Source organism: Arachis ipaensis, chromosome B1, assembly GCF_059453495.1.
Source record: "Arachis ipaensis isolate K30076 ecotype BB chromosome B1, ASM5945349v1, whole genome shotgun sequence".
NCBI lineage: Eukaryota > Viridiplantae > Streptophyta > Magnoliopsida > Fabales > Fabaceae > Arachis > Arachis ipaensis.
Genome location: NC_142436.1, coordinates 147,081,281 through 147,104,573, shown reverse-complemented (window position 1 = coordinate 147,104,573; position 23,293 = coordinate 147,081,281). Strand labels below are relative to the sequence as shown.

General features: G+C 31.4%; 2 protein-coding genes across 2 annotated transcripts; both read left to right on the top strand.

Moving 5' to 3' along the window:
• Positions 1-4,337: 4,337 nt before the first annotated feature.
• LOC107611491 (uncharacterized) lies at positions 4,338-12,607 on the top strand. Its single transcript, XM_088503210.1, has 12 exons — positions 4,338-4,423; positions 4,532-4,671; positions 4,758-5,207; positions 5,317-5,487; positions 6,024-6,113; positions 6,232-6,321; positions 7,567-7,656; positions 7,786-7,845; positions 7,924-8,368; positions 8,464-9,389; positions 9,481-10,701; positions 10,902-12,607. The coding sequence occupies exons 4-12, from the start codon at positions 5,391-5,393 to the stop codon at positions 12,605-12,607; spliced, it is 4,725 nt and encodes a 1,574-aa protein (XP_088359336.1). The 5' UTR covers positions 4,338-4,423; positions 4,532-4,671; positions 4,758-5,207; positions 5,317-5,390.
• A 6,849-nt stretch (positions 12,608-19,456) lies between these two features.
• On the top strand, positions 19,457-23,035 carry LOC148578796 (uncharacterized). The gene is made up of 5 exons (XM_088503208.1): positions 19,457-20,221; positions 20,489-20,665; positions 21,018-21,147; positions 21,372-21,946; positions 22,337-23,035. Exons 1-5 carry the CDS (start codon positions 19,457-19,459, stop codon positions 23,033-23,035), a joined length of 2,346 nt encoding a protein of 781 aa, XP_088359334.1.
• Positions 23,036-23,293: the final 258 nt, after the last annotated feature.

Below are 23,293 nucleotides of genomic sequence, written 5' to 3'. Positions count from 1 at the left end.
CAATGAAATTCTATTCCATGAAGTGTAAGTGTGTTGGTTGCCATTAAGAGTAGTAAAGCTAAAGAGTAGTCTATAAAAATTAAGAGCTACTATTATATGTATTCCGACTATTATGCTAGCATGAACAAAGTATATAATGACTTAAATTATTCACTTATTAAAATGGAGGTACTAAAAAAATAGAAAAAAGTGTATTATAAAGTCAAAATTGTGTGATGGTGAAAACTATTCTATTCAAAATAAATGGGGTTGTTGCCCCCAGAGCTTTTATAAAATCTTTCGGAACAAAATTATATAGAATATAATTAGAATTCATTTGGTCAAAACTTTATACACTATATGAAGTATATTGTGTTTAAGTCTTAAACTCATCCGTTTTGACTTCTTTTTTTTTAGCAAAATTTGTTGATTAATGGACTATTTATCTTTTCTTCAAGTTGATTAAAAAAATGAGCTCTCTTACTATTTTTCTTCAATTTCGTTGGACTAATGCAGTTACTAAAATAGTCCTTTATAAATTAATTGCTTCAATAAAACTCATCATCATAATCATTATAATAATTAGTTTATTTATTTAATGGTATTTTATGTCTCATTGGTTTTATTTTATTTTTTACACAAAATATTATAATATTATTTAACTATTGCTGTCATTTTATTAGTGTAAACTAATGGAACATTTTTATAATTTACAACTTTTAAAGTTTTAAACTTCCAAACTAGGTTGTAAATAATTTTATTATATTTTTTCATATAAATTTTAAAAATTTTAATAGTGCTTTTATATTTAATTAATTTGGTACTATTTTACGCTGTGTTAGTTTTTGAGTTAAATTTAAAAAAAAAATATTCACAATACAATAAGAATTGTAATTTTTAGTATTTATCGTTCTAACTAAAAAAATTTAGTTCTTATTGAATAATTGAATATTTTAAACCATGCAGTATTCGAAAAGTACGATTTTAAAGCTTTTCAAAAAAAAATTTGTATAAAATTATGCTTTTATTATCATCTTAGTTACAAACTTAAAAGCAGTTATTTATTTAAATTTTATTTTTATATCAATATTTTTTTGTTTTTTCTATGTTACAATTTTGGCCCCCCCCCCCCAGAAATATTTTTGAAGTTTTCATAATTGCTAGGGCTGGAATTGAGCCAAGCTGAAATGAGGTTGAACAGACTGAAGCTCGACTCACACAAATTGAGATTGGCTCAAGGCTCAACTCATTAATAATCGAGCCTATCTCTTAAGGTAAAGGTCGACTCACGCAAAGCTTACGACCTGGCCCAGATAAATAGAACATAATCTATACCGTTATATCAATAAATTATAACTTATATATTTTTAAAATATTTAAAAATATCAATTTCATATTGACACCTATGGATCAATTATAAATTTTTTATTTATATTATGCATCAAAATTATATATCAAAAATAAATATAAAATTGTAGATAATTAAGAATATTAATATATATATGTGTGTGTGTGTGTGTGTAATTAAAATTATATATTAATATATGAATATATATATACTATGAAAAGTAGTGTGTGTAATTAAAGTTATATATTAATATATGATTATATATACTATGAAAAGTAGTAGTATAGATTAAAATATTAAAATTATCATTGAAATGTTAAAATTATCACCGTGTGCCATCCATATTCCATATTATTATATAGATAAAGAAATTTTCCAAAAACACTTAATCACCTCTTTGCTAATTAGCTTTTTGTTAGTGGTGAAAAGATAAAAAAACTAATAATAATTCTATTATCCCTATGTACATGCTACCATCCCAAGAACCTCTAATGTAGGTAATGATGCAACACCTACAATTTTAGAGATGCTATAGTTGCTTGCGCAGTGCAAAAACTCTAATATCGATGCCATCATGTCAATATACGTAGGATAGCAACTTGGTTGCATGCCCAAGCAATCCTTTCTATTTGCACAAATTTTTTGTATTCTTAGTTATACCCCTCCTTATGTTTCTTAAACCAACATAGAGCAAATATGTGGCCAATCACTATCGAAAATCACAACAAAAAATATACAATCATAACACATTGATAAAATTTAGTTGCTGCCAAGGAGAGCAACCATACACACTCGATCCAAACAAACTTCCTTCTAAGAATACTATTTCCTGTAACTATAACCTCACAAATCAACCTACCTTCAATGTTTTTTTGTTCAACAAGTAGATGAGTAATCAAGTTACCACTCCTTGCATCTCACAACCAACGCTTCCAAAAGATCTCATATTGGATATAATTTCCAGGTGTGATCCTGCTACAATTGGTAGATGCAGAATGTTGTCACATGAATGGAAAGAAGAACTCACAGGTGAGGCATTTTTGTGGCGGCAGTACGTAACCTGTTCAACAAGAGAAAAATCAATATTGATACAAATTTTCTTTCCTCATTGGACCGCACAAAACATCAGAATAATTAGGTTAACTCCTACCACAGGTAACATTTTATCCATCCCCTTACTGCCATACCAACCCAACTATGGAAACTTTGATATCATTGGAGAACACAACGGGAGCATATGTGCTAAATATTCAACGTTGGAGCAAAAGGTGGTACTTGTGGTTTGGAACATGCTATCCCGATCAATGAAACAAATTCCACAGCTAAAGCAGTTTACTCATCATATGGCAATCAATGTGTTTGCATTTGCATACCTTCCAAACAGTATTCATTATGTCGTTTGTCATGCTTTCAAAAAAAACCTTCCTAACAAGTTCCTTTACTATAGAATATATTCTTCCGCTGAGGCTAAGTGGACATCGACATTCGCATTGGGCGGTGATATTGGAAAGATTGGTCCCAGATATGTTGTCTTACATGGTGATATTTTCTGGATTAATTTCACTACGGATGAATTCCAGGTTGCGAAAAACATCCTCATCTTATCCTTAAAAACACAACAATTCCAAATCCTTCCCATCAGAGAAAGGTACAGATCTGATTTCCAATCACTAATGATTTTTGACAATCATGTTTGTTTTGCTTCCCACCCGCGACAAGAGGATAACTATACTATAAGTTTGTGGGCTATTAACAAGACTAAAGAAAACTCCTACACGTGGTCGTCTTTGTTCAAGCTCGGTGGCTTGAGAGTATATGATAATCCCTTATTATTTGTGAGCAAAGATCTGATAACGTTAGCGGACGATAGCATCCGCACAGGAAGACCTATAAATGAGCTAATTATGTCAAGCTTTAGAGAAGAGGTTCAGTATGAAAGGAGAATTTTGAAATACAAAATTTGGGGCCAGGAAGTTGAGCTGAAATTCATCACAGAATATTGCTATGGGTTGTTCCCTGTTTAATGCACTAAAAAATAAAATATTTTGATTATTCGTGTCATCTGTGTTGTTAAATTCTTGCTATTTGTATATTGTGATACCACTGGGTATGTAAGTATGTAACCATACAATGAGATGTACTAAGGTGCTTAATATATAAGCATATTAAACCAATAATGAGCTCATGTTAAAGAAGTCTAAATTAAATGACAAAGTTTTACCAATATTTAAAAAATCGAACCGATCATCAAACCGATTTCATTATTGATTCATTTGTTTAGCGGTTCAACCACTCCAACCGTGGTTCAATCAATATTAATATTTTTTAATCAAATAATATATAAAATTATAAATGAATATAGAAAAATTTAATTATAATCTAATACATATTTTAAAAAATATGCAAATTAAAGGTACAAGTAACTTATAATAAAAATTTAATCTGGATATATTAGTAAAGTAATTATAATAGTTTTGACAATCAACGCTTAAAATTCAATTAATTCAAAAGAAAATAAAAAAAATTATTTTGAATGTTTTGAAACTTAATTGAAACCTAAATTGAATATTAAACAATTAAAACTACTCATTCAGATGTTGAGAGATTGAATTTATTTAACTAGACTTCAATTAAATTATATTGAAATAAATTTAATATTTTAATGTTATAAATATTGTGGAATAATATAACCAAAAAAATAAGTATAATCACCATTTATCGGTAGATATTAATATTATTACAAGAAATAATAATAATAATAATAATAATAATAATAATAATAATAATAATAATAATAATAATAATAGATCTTTTGAAAAAACACAAAATAGTTATTGATTATATGATATTATATAATTAATAAAATAAGAAACACTACCACCAAGTTTACTAAATGTCACGTGAATATGTAGTGAAGGAGTCCATGTGTGGTTAATATAGTCATATACTCAATGAACTCCCCAATATATGTACCCACGTCTAGCTAATCTTCTCAAGATAGGACAAGTCACATCAAATAGTCAATAAGACAATTTTCTACCTCCAAAAGTGGAGGGATCTATCCAAGACAGATAGCTTCACACCTTTGGTCTCAAGGTTAGGATTCTCAAAACTCATTAAAAAAATTCGCACAAAGTTAGATTCATAGAAATTTTTTTTTTCCACACTACATTGCTAAAGTTTCACATATCTTTGAACTTGCAGATTCCTCTAAGGACTAACACAACACTATTGTGCATATTGTTGGAATACTATGGATCTATACAATGCAAAGGAAGCAAGGAAACACAGGCATCTTATCCTGGCTGAAAAGAGGAGGAGATTAAGCGAAGACGGGCAAAAAGGTATCTTAAATCTTAATCTGAACTTTTTATTCAGGTATAATCATCTATTCAAAAACATGTCCGACTAATATTGAATTGATTTGCAGAAAATCTTTGCCTCCAGAACTGGCCAAATACTACTACGAAGGGTTCACTTCATACGCTTCAGGAAAAGTTGACATCCCTCAAAAGGAAGCCACTCACACCAAACTTCACAGGCATGTTTTAATTGTTGTGCTCCAGCTATGTAACATTCAAACTAGAAGCCTTTTCATGTAACTCAAAAAATGTGGTTTATATTTTAGTTTGTAGTACTAAGGCAAGAGGTCAAATCCATAGAAATAATACATGAAGTTGCTATATTTTTTTATGATGTGTCTTGCAAGAGTAGATGTTATCATGTGAATAGGAAATATAACTCAGCATATACAATAATACAGGACAACAAAGTGATCCTATAACTGCACACACATCACTTGGCAAGACAATCAGTTCAAACAGAGCAACAGAGCAACATACTATCTGTGTAGTTCACAGGCAAAATAATGCCACCCCAGGTGATTCCTTTATCTACTTATTGAACCAAATGAAACTAAATACCATTAAAACTTCAGTCATTCACACATTTTCATATAATTACCGAACAACGTTCCTTGCATGCTTTAGTTTTCCGTCCAACTCATGCTCGGGAACAATCCGAACATCTGTCGGATTCAATTCAATGTGTTCAATGTCTCAACATGGGAGAACCGCATCATGAAACGCAATCAACCACAACTAACAATCATATTGCTACACCAGCCATAGTGGAAGATCGATCAATCAGAGCTAAGAAAGGTTTGATATCAAGTCATAATAGCAAATATCATACGTATCTGCATTATGCGTAGGCTGCATGAACGCATGACAAATCACTTTCATGAATTGGATAATTCTTTTATCGCTAATTAATTTGGCATAATTTTTTGCTCTGTTAGTGTTTTAATTAAATTGTCTCTAAAAAATATAGTCAATGTTCAATAAATATAAAATTTTTTAATATTTATCATTCTAACTAAGAGAAATTTAGTTCTGGTGTAATTGTTGACTATTTTAAACCATTCAAGACTCCAACAGTACTATTTTAAAATATTTTATAAAATTATTCATTTATTATCATCTCAGTGACAAACTCTAAAAGCCTGTTTTCGAAAATTTTGTTTCTATAGAAATAATACAATGTATTTTCTATGTTAAAGTTTTGCCTTCCTCGATAATATTTTTGAACTTTCGCCACAGTGCATTAAGGTACCACATATTACAGGCAAAAATTATCATTAATTTTGGTTTTATATCAATTTAAAAACAAATAATCTGCTTCTTAAAAATTACAGCGAGTGCACGACGAAAGTTTACCCATCCCATACAAGGACCAAGTAAAAACATGAGGACAGCTGAAACAGTTCGAGAAGAAGATGAAGTAGGTGCGTAACTGAAATTTATGAAACAAAGTCATTATTTTTGGTATTCAAACAAAACAACGTATTTGTCGAACCTAACATCATACTTTAAAACAAATAATCTTCTTCTTAAAAATTACAGTGAGTGTACGAGGAAAGTTTTTCCATCGCATACAAGTACCAAGTCAAAACCTTCAGACAGATGAAACAGTTGGCGAAGAAGATGATGCAGGTGCGTTAATGAAGTCTATGGAACAACATTATTATATTTTATTGTATTAAAACAAAAAAATATAGTTGTGGAAAATGACATGATATTTTAAACTATTAGGTTGCCCAATTTACATAGTATACACATATTAGAACCAGAGTTATGCAAGTTCCTTCATTACTCTGCAGCTACTTTTTTAGTTAACTTTATTTAGTTTGTTGTTTTACTATAAATCTATTCATTCTAACAGTTCCCATGCTACATGATATACATGCAATGGCAGAGCTTAGTGTGCACGATGGGGGACCATGGCCCCCAAAGTTTTTATAGCATCTTTAGTAAATAAATTATATAGAATATAATTAGAGTTCAGATCACAAAATTTGTGTGCACTGTACTAAGTGTCTTGTGTTGGAGTCTTAAAGTCTTCCATTTTTACTATGCTTTTTGTTCAAATTTGTACATTCATCAGCTATCTATTCTTTCTCAAAGTTGGTACATTAATGGGCTATCTTACAATTTTTCTTCAAATTCGTCGGACTAATTCACTAACTAAAATGGTCTCTTATAAAGTATTTGATACAACAAAATTCATCTTCATAATCATTATGATAGTTACTTTATTTTTTTATGCTATTTTATTTCTTATTGGTTTTATTTTTTTTTACGCAAAATATTTAAATATTCTTTAACTATTGGTGTGATTTTATTAGCAGTAGACTAATGGAGAATTTTCATAAGTTACAACTTTTACATTTTTAATCTTTGAAAATCATTTCTCCGTAATTACATTTTTTTGTATCATCTTTAAGAAATTGAATTATTATTTTATCTGTAATTAATTTGGTGATATTTTTTGCGTTGTTAGTTTTTTAATCAAATTGTTTCTAACACATATATTTAATGTTCAATAAATAATATCATTTTTAATATTTATCATTCTAACTAAAAGAAATTTTGTTTCGGTTTAATTATTGAATATTTTAAACCGTTCAATACTTCAAGAGTACTATTTTAAATTATTTTATACAAATATTCATTTATTATCCTCTTAGTGAAAAACTTGAAAAAGTTGTTGTCGAAAATTTTGTTTCCGTTTACATTAAAATTATGTATTTCCTTTGTCAAAGTTTCAGCCTCCTAAAAAATATTTTTGAAGTTCTGCCACAGTGTGTTAAGCTACCACATAATACAAGTGAAAATTATCATTATTTTTTGTTTTATATTAACTTAAAAAAAAGTAATTTGCTTCTTAAAAAATTGCAGCGAGTGCACGAGGGAAGTTTGCCCATAGCATACAAGTACCAAGTCAAAACCTTCAGGCAGATGAAACAGTTCAAGAAGAAGATACAGCAGGTGTGCACCCAAAATTTATGGAACAGCACCATTATTTTTGGGTATTAAAACAAAACAATGTATTTGTGGAACTTAATATCATATTTTAAACTATGAAGTCACCCAACTGATAGAATATTCATTAATTAGATGCAGGCCAAGCAGAACAACATTGTGATGATGACAATGAACTTGAAGAGATCACTGAAGGTAGTATTGCATTTAGTCAATCTGATTTTTATACCAAGCCGAAACCGTTATAACCATAACATGTGTTAGCTATTTTAGAAGTCTCATATCTTGACTTTGGCAACCCTGATTATCAATGCCAACATTGTGGAGCCACATTCTGGTATGAAGAACGCCTAAACAAGCACTGTCATGAGAGAGTTCCAAAATTTGGCCTCTGTTGTCGTCAAGGGCAGGTGGAATTACCGGTACTCCAACAACCTCCGGAAATTCTTCATCAGTTACTATCAGGTTGTGATGAAAAATCCATCCACTTTCAGAAGAACACCCGTACATACAATAGTATGTTTGCTTTCACGTCTTTCGGCGGAAAGATTGACAGATCCATTAACCACAGCAAAGGACCGCCAACATTCCTACTTCATGGCCAAAACTATCATTTGATGGGTAGTTTGTTACCACAAGAGGGAAGTCCTGCCAAATTTGCACAACTATATATTTATGACACACAGAATGAAATCAACAATAGAACTGCTGTTGTTAGGTACCTAACCATGACAAAGCTACATTCCAAAAAAAATGATTGGAACCTTAAGTGACAATTTATAGTTAATAATCATTATGTTGTTTGAACTGCAGCTCTGATAACAGCACAGATCATCTAGACAAAACCATTGTGGCTGACCTTATGAAGATGCTTGACACCCACAACGTGCTGGCAAAGACATTCCGAATGATGCGCGAAGTTATGAAATCCAATCCAATTCGCGATATTCGACTTAAATTGATTGGAAAGCGAGGCAAGGATGGAAGACGGTATAATTTGCCGTCTGTTGATGAGATTGCAGGGTTGGTGGTGGGAGATTTTGATGCGTCAATGAAAGAGAGAGATATCATTGTTGAAACGAGATCAGGAGCACTACAGCGAGTTTCAGAACTAAATCCATCATACTTGGCACTACAATATCCTCTGTTGTTTCCATACGGGGAAGATGGTTGGCGTGAAAATATTCCATTGAATAGGCCACAAAAAAATACAAATGCTGAAGATGCAAACATTAGTATGCGGGACTTTTTTGCATTCCGAGTTCAGCACAGACAATCATGCAAAGGTGCTTTACTATATTCTAGGCGTCTGTTTCAGCAATTCCTGGTCGATGCATTCTCAATGGTTGAAGCAGCAAGATTGAAATACGTCTATACGAAGCAAAAAAAGCTAAGAGCTGAAATTTACAAGGGCCTTAGAGATGCAGTTCTTAATGGAGAAACAGAAGCAGCCTCGCTAGGCAAACGCGTTGTCCTACCAGCAACCTTTACTGGGGGAGCCAGATACATGATACAAAATTACCAAGATGCTATGGCAATATGCAGGTCTATTGGGTATCCAGATTTGTTCATTACAGTTACCTGCAATCCTCAATGGGAAGAGATTCAACGTTATTGCAAGGAGAATAATCTAAAGCCAGAAGATAGGCCTGATACTGTTTGCAGATTATTTAAGGCAAAGTTGGACAAGTTGATTAAGGATATTCACATAAACAAATTATTCGGAAAGTCGACTGCAGGTAACATGCAAGAAAGTTTGTTTAATCATAACAACATTTCATGCTATTTAAGTACAGGTTAACTAACATATTGCAAATTGTTTCGTTGCAGTTATATACACAATTGAGTTCCAAAAGCGTGGATTGCCTCATGCACACATATTATTGTTTCTCGCTGCTCAAGATAAGTTTCCTGCTCCTGAAGATATTGACAGGATTATTTCAGCTGAGATTCCGGATCCAACTTTGGACCCAAAATATTATGAAGCAGTAAAGAGTCAAATGATGCATGGTCCATGTGGTATTGCTAGAAAAAATTCGCCTTGCATGGATAATGGACGTTGTTCTCGACATTTTCCGAAGAAGTTTATTGAATTTACGACAGTAGATCATGATGGATATCCAGTTTATAGGCGTCGCAATGATGGCCGAACGATTGACATTTCTGGAATTCCTCTAGACAATCGTTATGTGGTGCCGCATAATCGATACTTGCTGTTAAAATATGGAGCTCATATCAATGTTGAATGGTGCAATCAATCGCGTTCCATAAAATATCTCTTTAAGTATGTTAACAAGGGAAGTGATCGAGTGATAGCTTCTTTTTATTCAAGTTCAAACGACAATAATCCCACTGTTAAGCCTGTTGATGAGATTAAGTTGTTTTATGATTGCCGGTATATTTCTCCATGTGAATCTGCATGGAGAATATTTGCTTTTAATATTCACTATCGAAAGCCATCAGTTGAACGATTGAGCTTCCACTTACCAGATGAGCAGACAGTGCTCTTTGCAGACGAAGATGACTTGTCAACTACTATAAATAAAGCGACAGTTCGAGAATCTATGTTTGTCGCGTGGTTCAAGGCAAATAAAAAATACGAGATTGCAAGACAGCTAACTTACAATGAGTTCCCAAGTAAATTTGTTTGGAAGCGCAATGCCAGGATATGGGAACCAAGGAAAAGAAATGCTGTTATTGGAAGGCTCTTTTTTGTCCCTCCAACATCTGGAGAATTATACTATCTTAGAATGTTGTTAAACATTGTTCAGGGTCCAACAAGTTATAAAGATCTTAGAACATACAGGGATATTGTGTACTCATCATTTAGAGATGCATGCTATGCAAGAGGCTTATTAGATGATGATCAAGAATACATCGATGCCATTGAAGAAGCAAGCCATTGGGGATCTGGTCATTATTTACGGAAGCTTTTTGCAACTCTATTATGGTCAAACTCAATGGTTCGGCCAGAAGTCGTATGGAGCAAGTGCTGGACTTTGCTAGCTGATGGAATTCTTCACAATCACATGAACATGTTTCAATTACAAGGTTTTGTCTTAAACTATTATTAATCATGAAACATGTTATATCTTGCTTGCATCTCAATCACCAACATTGATTACGAATTACTTAAATATATATTATCATTATTTGAGTTTTCTGGGAATATTACCATGCTTATTTGTACAATAGTCTATAATACTATATCATATGGTATCTAACTTTATAGTTCATTATATACAATACAGATATGGTTTTGACAGATGACGAGTTATCTCAGTTGACTTTACTTGAGATAGAAGAAAATCTTAATCACAATGGCAAATCATTGCGAGATTTCCCAACAATGCCATTTCCCAATATCAAGATAACTCAATCTGTAAGAGAAGGTGCCTCCCGGAACAAACTAATCATGGATGAGCTTCGTTATGATCGACGTTCATTGGCTCAGCAATATGAAAATTACTTACTACAAATGACGACAGAGCAAAGACATGTGCATGATCAGATCATTAACGCAGTTAACTCGAATTGTGGCCAATTATTTTTCTTATATGGACATGGTGGCACTGGGAAGACATTCATTTGGAAAACTCTTGCAGCTGGACTTAGATCAAAAGGTGAAATTGTGTTAGCAGTGGCTTCAAGTGGTATTGCATCTCTTTTATTGCCTGGAGGCAGAACAGCACACTCTAGGTTTGCAATTCCTCTCACACCAGATGAATATTCCACTTGCAATATCAAACAAGGTACTCCTTTGGCAGAATTAATCATAAGAACAAAGTTAATTATTTGGGATGAAGCTCCTATGATGAATAGATTCTGTTTTGAGGCACTAGATCGAACGATGAGAGATTTGTTACGAGTTAACAATGAATCAAGCTCGGGATTAAGCTTTGGAGGAAAAACAGTTGTTCTAGGTGGAGACTTTAGGCAAATACTTCCAGTGATAACAAAAGGATCTAGGCAGGATATTGTTAATGCATCAATCAATTCATCCTATCTTTGGCAACAATGTAAGCTACTTAGGTTAACACAAAATATGCGTCTAAGAGTTACTAATGGAGATGAAAACATTGAAGATTTAAGGAAATTTGCAAATTGGATTCTTGATGTGGGTGATGGAAAACTAGGAAACTTAGAAGATAGTGCCAGTGTAATCAGTATTCCACCTGAGCTTCTTATAAAGGAATTTGATGATCCAATTGAGGCAATTGTTCAAGCTATCTATGGTGATTACTTAAAAGACTCGACTGATTTTAGTCATCTTCAAGGTCGCGCAATATTAGCTCCAACTACTAACATCGTTGAAGAGGTCAATCACTACATGCTTTCTTTGAACAGTCACGAAATGAAAACATACCTAAGTTGTAACTCAGCTTCCTTTAAAGGTGGTAATAACACGTTTGACAATCTTCACACTCCCGAATTTTTGGCAACTATCAAAACTTCAGGTCTTCCAAATCATGAGCTCAATTTTAAAGAGGGATGCCCTGTAATGCTTATTCGAAATATTGATCATTCAGCAGGACTTTGTAATGGCACAAGATTAGTCATCACTAAATTAGGAGAAAAGATTATTCAAGCAGAGGTGTTATCAGGAGACAACGCTGGTGACAAAGTTCTCATTCCTAGGATGACTTTGACTCCCTCTGATGTAAGATTACCCTTTAAATTTCAACGGAGACAATACCCACTGATACTGTCCTACGCCATGACTATTAATAAAAGTCAAGGACAATCTTTAAATCAGGTTGGATTGCTTCTTAAACACCCTGTCTTCACACATGGGCAGCTTTATGTTGCCGTCTCGCGCGTCACAAGTAAAAATGGTTTGAAGATTGTGATCTCACATGATGATTCAAACAACTCAACTGAAACAAGGAATGTGGTTTATTACGAAGTCTTTAGGAACATTTCATCTCATTCTGAAAATGCATACTCTATTGACTAAATAATCAGGTAACATCAAACCTTCCAGATTACCATATTACAACTATCGTATTCAAATTTACAATCCCATTTCTATATATGTCTTTCTATATCTATATTGTTATCTTAGGTCAACTACATCTAATATTTTCTTCTATCGATAATAACAATTAGCCCTTAATCCTACATTCTATAAAGCTATCTTCATAACTTCACCAATAATTTACGAAAGTAATTGCATATAAAAATTGTCACTTTTCATGTATCCTCTGTTTTTGACATTTCTAACAAAAAAAAAAGTAACCTTTCTCAACATGCTAAAAACTCATTGTTGATATCATTTCAGGGGATGGCCTGTTTACACAACTTCAGAAGTTCATTTTGAGCAAACCATGTATGATCTCTATGTCTATAAATATATTTATCATTTTTAATATTAGGTTCCATATAATGGATTCATTATACCTTTGGAATCACTTGCAAAAACAACTCATCCAACCAACTTCTTTCACAAATATTCATGACAAATATGAAATGCGTCGATAATTGATCAAACACTAACACGCACACAAATATTTTCTTATCATAAATTGTGTCTATTAATACAGCCATAACGACAAACTCATTGTATAAATAATTCCCAATTATGACCTACACATATTGTCTAATCTATTACTCCATTATAATTATATGGCATTAATGCTTTGCAATGTACTACATCGCAAGCTTATCATCTTCAAATTAACCCTAATAAATATTAAAATTAAGTTTCAAACTTTGTTATTCATACTCACACATGTCGATACAAATTTTGCCAATACGAAGCATTACTTCTTCCATGTTTACCGCGCGGAGGCGCGGGTGGACAGCTAGTTCATATAAAGATTATCAAACGGTACTTTATCTAAATTCTATTACCAAAAATTCCATCAAGTTTTGAACAAATTTACATCTCTTAAAAGTCAATTATATGTAAAAGTTTTTATTTTAATTAAAATGACTTCGCCAATACAAGAATTGTCGCATAAATAATTATGAGTGTACAAAATTTAAAAATAATATATCTGACTCAGAACCCTAACACGTCAATATAAATCCTTTACTTCTTTTTTTTTTTTTTATCGATGTGGGACTAATTTCTTATATGTATATATTATAATATTACGGTATTCATAATAACGCGTCAATATAAAATAGTCTACATTTTTTATGACTGATTATATATACTTTAAGAAAGACATGGCATAATGATAAATAATTGGGGTATCTACGTATAGAAGCGCATTGTTCATCAAGTAAGCATAGTATATGGTAGGCTATGCAAATACAATGGATTAGAACATTTTTCATGGCACATCTTTCTACTGTTCTACACCTTTTATACCTAACATAAGTATAATTTGTCTTAAGAAAGGAGAAAATACACGCTTTAATCTGCCTCAATTCAAAGAGAGGTCAAATTTTGAGGATAGAAAAAGGATAACAATCAAACAAACAAACAAACAAACACATGTATATATATGTAAGCAATTTGGGTCAAAGACGCTTCAGATAATAATGCAAATGCCAAAGCAAAAGCATATAGTTGTGAAAAATAGTCAATTTTTTCTTATTTCAAAATAATATTACACAAAATTAAACTAACACACAAATTAGAGAGATAATGCATTTCATGAACCACTTGTCGAAAAAAGATTAAACTGATAAAAAAAAAGACACGCAAAAAATATTATCACAATTTTTTTAAGAAAAATCCAATTCTAGAACTTTCGATTATAAAACTTTAATAAATACTATATCATGTTATTATTTTTTTTAAAAATTAAAAAAAATAATAAATAGATCCCTAACTTTGTAATTTAAAGACATATAAGTTTTAACTAATTGAAAATACAAAAATGTCTCATAATCTTTTAAAATACGAGACATTTAAGTCTTTCCGTTCAAAATACATAAGGATAAATCAATCCCCTAAAAGAACTTAAATGTCTCGCATTTTAGAAATTAAATGAGATTTTTGTATTTTTAATTAGTCGATGACTTATTTATTTTCGAAATAAAAATTAAAGACTTATTTACCATTTACTCTAATTTAAATTAATAAAAAATATATAAATAGTTTCATATATAACATAAATAATTATATATCTCTTAATTCCCTGTAACCGTTTAATGGAGAACACCGTCCAATAGAAAAAGGTCAACCCCATAAATCCTGAAAATCCGGCAATCTTTTGACTAAGGAGTTATGAAACTATGGATGGCAGTGTCAGTATCACTCTGTCATTGAACACAAGATATTCCTCCCTAGTGCCTTAGTTCCCAACAATGCGTCCCTTGGTCAATAAATTTTTCCAGTAATTGCTATTAATTATTATATTTAATTAAATTATAATTATTTATTAGTTTTGAAGAGTTGGTATAATCACCAGCCAATAATGTTGTTATGACTTTACATGAAGAAATTTCATCGCTTAGCTTGACAAATAAATACATATATGATGAATTCTCATTTCATGCAATCAACTTTGCACTAAGGTCACAGTGCTAAGATAATAGATGTTTTTTAAAAGACCACTGATTGATTACAAAATTAAGGGGGGAAATATCCATTTTAATTTCTCAAAGCAAGATTTTACTTCCTTTCATTTATATATTATTTAATTTGCCAAGTTAATGGAAATGGACTACTCATTTTGTTTTATTTTATTTTTCTTATGAAATAAATATAGAATAAATCAATAATATCATCAAATTACTTCTCTTAATAACTTAGAATTTGTATGAATTTTTACATATATTTTTTTTTCTAAAATTTAAACTTTAGGTTATATATAGAAATTTTAATATTATATCATAAAATTACTTCTTTTAAAAAATAGTAAAGTATCGTTTTTGTCCCCAACGTTTGGGGTAAATCTTATTTATATCCCTAACGTTTAAATCGTCCTATTTGTATCCCTAACGTTTGTAAAAGTGATCCAATGTTATTCTGCCGTCAATTACACATCATGAGCGCTCTAGTTTGAGTTTTAAAAATCTCTTCTTCAAGTTAGAATACAAATGTTTGGAATAGAATCGATGATCTTCTCCGAGAAATAGTTCATCAAAAACTAATTCCTACAACATTTACATAATTCACTTTTCTGAGACATAATTGAATCTAAATACAAATAGTGGGTATAATATTAAAATCGAACACATCTAAGTGAGACCTAATTGAGAATGAATACATCCAAGTAAGAATAATTGAAAAATATAATCTGATTTGTTAGTATAATTGATAGTAGGATAACATTGAATCACTTTTATAAAAGTTAAGGATATAAATAGGACGATTTAAACGTCAGGGACACAAATAGAACTTACCCCAAACGTTGGGGATAAAAACGATACTTTACTCTTTAAAAAATTAAACGGACAAGAGAAGAGTCTGAAATAATTATTTGTTTAACAAATACAATACATTATTTTCGCTATAACATAGTAGAGTAATGTTATGTGTACACTAAAATCAGTCATCAAAATTAGTTATTAGTATAAAATATATGTTAAAATATAAATACATATTTAAAATAAGTTAAACTACACATATATTTATATATAAATATATTGGTAGTTGATTTTGGTGTACAAATAGCATTATTTGAATATGATAATAAAGTTAAAAAAAACTTCTAACCGTATTTAAGAATGTTTATTGCTATTTTAACAAGAGCATTATACATAAGAACTTCTCTTTCTTTACTATATCTTCAGAAAAATTCTCTAAAATTATAAAGGGTAGGTCTAATTTTTCTTATGACATTTTGGACTTCCGAATGAGAAATTGAGTAGAAAATTAAGAAAAAGAAAACAAAAGGCTAAATAATAATACCATCGTTTTATATAACTACGACTCCTGTGATGACTTTTCTAACATCTTCAAAATATGCTTTTCATGCTAACTCTTTATATTACTTTTTCATATTCGTCCCTTCCCCTTAGCTTGTCCCTTCTTATCCCTTCACCATCATATATAATTATGATTAACTAATGACCTAAGTTCCAAAACCCTGCTTTATAATAATAATATTATGTTAGTTTCTTACCTATCAAAAAAAACCATATAGTGGAATAAGATAACTATGAACAAAAAATGAAAACACAATTAATTAGTTTTCCATATACTTTTCCATATAATATATTCATGAATGCTCGTGAACCTGTATTATAATGAGTGTATTGGGAATTGGTGGGGCTTGACATTATAACATATACATGATGTTCTAAATTTGTTAACCGGATAAATTATCGAAAATATATCTGAATTATTTTGATACTAACAGAAATATTTTCGAATTATATTATCGATAAAAATATTTTTATATTATTTAAAAATATAACAAAAACATATTTATTTTTTTTCTTAACCTAAAATGTCTCGATTTATAAAAAAAAAATTGTCACTTTTTAAATTATTTAAAAATATTCTTTATTAATAACAAAATTAAAAAATATTTTTATTAACGATAAAATAATTTAAGTGTATTTTTAGTGATCTAACCTTGTTAATTTTATTATTCTATATGAGAAGAATTGAATAATGGACAAACGTGTCAAATGCTAATGAGTTAAGATGCATTATTCTAAGTTTGTTTTGCTTTTAGTCTCTTTGGAGGTCTATAGTCTCCTTTTGGGGAGTAGGAACTGATCCTTCTTCCGGAATATCTCCCTAAATTAAATTAAAATAAATTGTCTATTTAGCTGCCAACTCCTTTCACACTGCACCTTTTAGCTTCCACAACAGCCAAAATATTAGTACCAATAAAATAAATTTAATTTTAATACATTTTTTATACTATCATTTAATTATATTTATCTTTTTAGATAATTATTTATATAATTAATATAAAAATAATTATTTTTTACTTACATAACAATATATAATTAAATATATATAAAATTATTTTATAATAATAATATATTAAAATTAAATTCATAAAATAAACATATAAATATGTGTATCATGAGATTATATAGCTATAGAGAATATTCTTGTAAGTTTTGGTGATTTAAGAATAATACGAAATTATTTTTAAAGTGTAAGTTTATACTATATAAAAAGGACACGTAATAATTATATTTTTAATACATTTTTTATTTTTTTAGATTAATAAAAATTAAATTCTAAATTTTTTTATTATAAAAAATTTGATATTACGTCATTAAATTACTTATTTCAAAAATTAAATCGATAGTAAAAAACACTACCTAAACAATTATATTTCTATAAGAAAAAATCTCTTTGATACATTACTACTTTTGTTGTGGACCCCTTTATATTTAATAAGAAATATTGCACAATAGCATCTTCGTTGGCTATCACTTGTTATAATTTAATGGTGCACACAAAATTGGAATATAAACGGATCGGAAAAAGGTAACCCTATATAATTAGTTTGTAGAGATGATGATATAGTCACAACTAAAATCAGGCATTTGCGAACTGTTTAGAACAATAATTGGTATACTTTGATTGATAATGGGTTGGTAGCAATGTTTTCTTCATCATAATCAATAATTTAATTATATAAGTGGTCCTAAACACCATTAAATTAAAAGCTATATCTTTACATGTATATGTAGCTAGGGCTATCAATATATGCAGCGAAAATTAACGCATCACTACTTTGTATAAAATAATTATAATTGGCTAGCTAGAGTACCGAATGAAATAAATATACAACTTATTAAAATAGTTTCCAGATTAAATGATTTTTTTTTTTTTTTACGGTATCTCCCAACTCGCCAACTTAAGAACTAATCCGTCGCAGATCAAATCTATTTAAGGATTTATAACTAGCCAATAAATTACAGTATGTAAAATGCAAAATTCGAATCCCCGGTCCGATACTTACTTAAGCGAACTAGTGAACTAACCACTAGACCAATCTAAGTTATTTAGATTAAATGATATTAATGGGAGGACGTGGATGCTATTCCGCAAATTAAATTTGAGTTGCACCTTTCCAGCATAACCAATATTCCTGAAGAATTGGATTAGCTTAGCTCGTTGTTGAAGAATAATATTGAGTAACTTATTAAGTAGGGTTCCATCAACTTTATATGAATTATCACAATTTTCTTTTGAGAGTAACCAATGGGATGAATACAAAGCCTCTACCTAACTAGCTAGCTTGTCCTTTTAAATAGGATATAATAATATAGGCTTAATCATGCTCTCGTCTTGAAAAATGAATAAAGCCATAATCAACGAAACTGCAGACTAACTACTATTGCTTGAATCTTCTTAACATAAAATAAAACTATATTTTGCTTGATCATAGCCATAATATGTGCTACCTTATTTCTTGATCTTTTACCCTCTCCTTCATCTATCTATATGTTACAATTTAAATCGTATCTGTTTGATTTTTATTATTCAATTTAATCCAATTTCGTTCAAACTATTTTGATTTATGTTAGTTAATATTAATATATATGCTGAAAATAATATTTTCAAATATAAAAGATTTGTTAGTATATTTTTGTTTGTTTGTTAGATTGTTTAGTTGATTAGTTTGTTAGGGCTATATAATATATAGTTTGTTATTTCTTTTTGTTTTCACACCTTTTGCACAGCTATATAAACCATATAACATAGTGTGAAGTTTTTATGATGTATCATTCAATTGGAAACAGAAAATTCATCATCACAACACTCCTTTCTCTCGGTTTTTTCTCAATCATTCTTTTCTTCCGTTTCTTCTTCATTCTGTTGCAGCCATTTCACTTGCTGCCAGTAACTCTTTTTATTTTCTCCATTTATTGTTAATTTGCTGCTTAAGATTGATACCATTTTACATGGTATCAAAGCTAGGTTACATCAATGGCGATGAGCGAAGAAAACAGCTCAAATGCCAACACTCAAGTAGATTCCGCTGCAGATTTCGAACAATTCACAGCGTTTATGCGTCAGTTCTCGCAATTTCAAGCTCAGCTTAACAGATCGAACTCTTTTTCTCGAATCTCTGACCCCATCAGTCCGTATTATCTGCATCCGAGTGAAAGCTCAAGTACGGCTTTGATTCCGCTTCAGCTTACTTCTCAAAACTACTACCAATGGTCACACGATATGTGGAGAGCACTCAGATCGAAGAACAAGGTGAAGTTCTTGGATGGTTCGATCCCAAAACCAGATGAGAACCAACATTTGTTTAAAGTTTGGGATCACTGCAATAACATCTTACTTTCATGGCTCAACCTCTCGCTCTCTCAAAAAATTGCTAAGAGTGTGATGTGGATTAGCAATGCTTCAGATCTGTGGAAAGACTTGAAGAATCGTTACTCACATGGAGATGTCTTCAGAGTTGGAGAATTGAAAGAGGAATTCTACACTATCAGGCAAGGTGATTTAAATGTTACTTCCTACTTTACCAAATTGAAGTCTGTTTGGGAAGAATTAGAGAACCTTCGTACAATCCTTAGCTGTATAGCTTGTGTTAATGGATGCAACTGTGGATTAAAAATTATTAGGGATTATGCTTCTGAGGAATATGTTGTGAAATTTCTCAGAGGTCTAAATGAGCAATACTCTGCTGTGAAATCTCAGATTATGTTACTAAAATCTTTGCTTGATATCAATGCCGTTTTGGCAATGCTAACTCAACAAGAGAGGGAACTAAGTTCAGATTTTTAGGATACAAAGATAATCATAAATTTTATGGAAGTACAACATCAACAAAGAGGTAGTTATTCTTCAAGAGGCAGAGGACGAGGTCGAAGTAGTGGCAAGGAAAACACTACTCAAAAGACTTTTGGTAAAGGATACACTTCCAAATTATGCACTTACTGCAATAGAATTGGACATTTGGTTGAGAACTGCTACAAGAAAAATGGTTTTTCTGCAAACTGAAAGCAGAAAAGTGCAAATCACATCAGCACTAAAGGTGAAATTGAAGATTCAGGTGCTGGTGGTGACATTACTGATTCTGGTCAAGAAGAAGGTGGTAATGAAACTACTCTTGTCTTGACTCCAGACCAGAAGCAAACTTTAATTGCTCTTCTCCAGCAACCACTCATGACAGTTTCAAGTAGTGTGAATCATATCACTTCCTCAGCCATCTTAACTCAACCAAAAGGTAGACATATTTTGAATGCATGTTTTACTAAAACCTCTTGGATACTAGACAGTGGTGCTACTGATCATGCCTGTTATCTTCAAGATTTTTTTTTTAATTTTTTATCATATAAAGCCTGTTTTGGTTAATCTATCTGATGGATCTAAGACCTCTACGAATATTTGTGGAACTGTGCAATTGTCAACCTCTTTAATCCTTACCAATGTTTTATTCATACCTCACTTTAAATATAATTTAATTTCTGTTTCCAAACTTACTAAATCATTACATTGTAAATTTATATTTACTGATTCTTACTGTGAGATACAGGCATTTTCTTCATTGAAGATGATTGGGCAAGTTGAGATGCAAGAAGAATTATATGTGATGAAAGCTGAACCTATGAAGTTGTCTTCATTAGATTTTAGGATACAATCTATAGCTCTTATCAACACTTACAGTTGGTAGGACAAAACTAGATCCTCGAGCTCGAAAGTGTATTTTCTTAGGATCCAAGTCAGGAACCAAAGGTTCTATTTTGTTTGATTTAAACAAAAAACAAAATTTTTATCTCACGAAACACAGAATTTTTTGAACACCTCTTTCCTTTCAGATCTGTTCAAACAACAACTAGGACTCATGCAAACTCAAATTCTCACTCACAACACTCTTTTAATCTAATAGATTTTGATCCTTTTTCTGAATTGCAATTGCCTTCTGCATCATATTATGAGGATATTATTCATACATCATCACATCCTAGAATTACTGCTGATGTATCTAATAATAATAGCTCTCTTTCATCTTTGAATAATGACATTAGTACGAATTCTACATCATCTGCATCTGCATCATACATTCATGAAAATAGTGATAATGCTACTGTCATTATGCCTCATGTTGATCACATTCAACCTGAACCAACTCAGCCTGCCCTGAGAAGGTATGAGAGGGATAGAAAACTACCCTCATACCTTAAGGACTTTTATTGTTTCAGTATAGCGTCACATGAGGATCCCATCAATGCTGTTTGTTCTTCTTCAAACTGTAAGTACCCTTTATCACACCATTTGTCATATGCATCTTTCTCTCCAAAACACCTAGCCTTCACTTTTGCACTTATAAATAACCCTGACTCGAAGCACTACTCTGAGGCTGTTATGCATGATTGCTGGAGAAAAGCTATTGATGCAGAACTTGCTGCTCTTGAGCAAAACAAGACCTGGATCATTACTTCTCTTCCTCCTGGCAATAATGCAGTAGGTTGTAAATGGGCTTTTCGCACGAAATTCAATCCAAATGGGACAATTGAAAGACACAAGACTCGGTTAGTTGCTCAAGGGTTCACTTAAATTCCAGGCGTTGATTATATTGACACCTTCAGCCCGGTTGTTAAAATGAGCACAGTGAGAATTCTCTTAACAATTGCAGCATCAAAGAATTGGCATCTTCATCAATTTGATATTAATACTGTCTTCCTTCATGGGGATCTCCATGAAGATGTTTATATGAAGTTACCAAAAGGGCTGAAGTGTGATAATCCCAAGTTAGTTTGTAAATTAGAAAGATCTCTTTACAGTTTAAAATAGGCGAGCCGTCAATGGAACATCAAACTATCCAATGCTCTAATTGATTTGGGATATATTCAGTCAGAAAATGATCACTCTTTATTCACCAAGTCTACTAATGTTAGCTTCACTGCTATTTTGGTCTATGTCGATGATCTTGTGTTAGCTTGTGATGATCTCTCGAAAATTGAAGCTGTCAAACGCTTCTTGGACAGCAAATTTAAGATAAAGGATCTTGGTATTTTAAAATTCTTCATTGGCATGGAAGTAGCAAGAAGTAAAACAGGGATTGCTCTTTATCAAAGAAAATACGCTTTAGATTTGATTAATGATTGTGGCTTACTTGGAGCCAAACCTGCCACTACACCCATGAATTATACTACATCTTTGTCAAGAAATTTTGGCTCTCCTCTACCTGATGCTGCTCTTTATAGAAGGCTGATTGGTCGCCTTCTTTATCTCACCAATACTAGACACGACCTGAGCTACCCTGTAGGTTGTCTTACTCAATTCATGGATTGTCCCACTGATGTTCATCTCAAGGCAGTTTATAGAGTGATTCTATACTTGAAACAGTCACCAGCATCATGTCTTTTCTTTTCTGCCTCTAATTCTCTTATTCTCTCTAGATATACTAATTCTGATTGGGGGATTGTAAGGATACTAGAAAATCTATTACTGGTTATTGCTTCTTTCTTGACCAAACTTTTATATCTTGAAAAAGAAAGAAGCAAACAACAGTCTCTAGATCCTCTTCTGAAGCTGAATATCGAGCTCTAGCAAATGGAACTTGTGAACTTGTATGGTTGCTAAAACTTCTAAAAGAATTCAAGATTTCTCTTTCCCTGCCCGTTGATATATTCTGTGACAATAAATCTGCTATATATTGCCTCAAATTCAGTTTTTCAAGAACGGACAAAGCATGTTGAAATTGACTGTCATGTAGCTCGTAACAAATATAAAGAAGGAGTTTCAAATCTTCAACATATTGCCTCTAGTGAGCAGCTGACTGATCTGTTTACAAAGCTTCTTGCACCG

What these genes read in the sequence shown, in the direction of transcription:
- LOC148578796 (XM_088503208.1), top strand. Translation starts at nt 19,457, where the DNA reads ATGGCGATGAGCGAAGAAAACAGCTCAAATGCCAACACTCAAGTAGAT. An exon ending in TTGATATCAATGCCGTTTTG is followed by an intron (nt 20,222 to 20,488) that starts GCAATGCTAACT and finishes AACTGAAAGCAG; the next exon opens with AAAAGTGCAAATCACATCAG. An exon ending in TCATGACAGTTTCAAGTAGT is followed by an intron (nt 20,666 to 21,017) that starts GTGAATCATATC and finishes TGTGAGATACAG; the next exon opens with GCATTTTCTTCATTGAAGAT.
- LOC107611491 (XM_088503210.1), top strand. Translation starts at nt 5,391, where the DNA reads ATGGGAGAACCGCATCATGAAACGCAATCAACCACAACTAACAATCAT. An exon ending in TCGAGAAGAAGATGAAGTAG is followed by an intron (nt 6,114 to 6,231) that starts GTGCGTAACTGA and finishes TAAAAATTACAG; the next exon opens with TGAGTGTACGAGGAAAGTTT. An exon ending in ACTTGAAGAGATCACTGAAG is followed by an intron (nt 7,846 to 7,923) that starts GTAGTATTGCAT and finishes TAGCTATTTTAG; the next exon opens with AAGTCTCATATCTTGACTTT.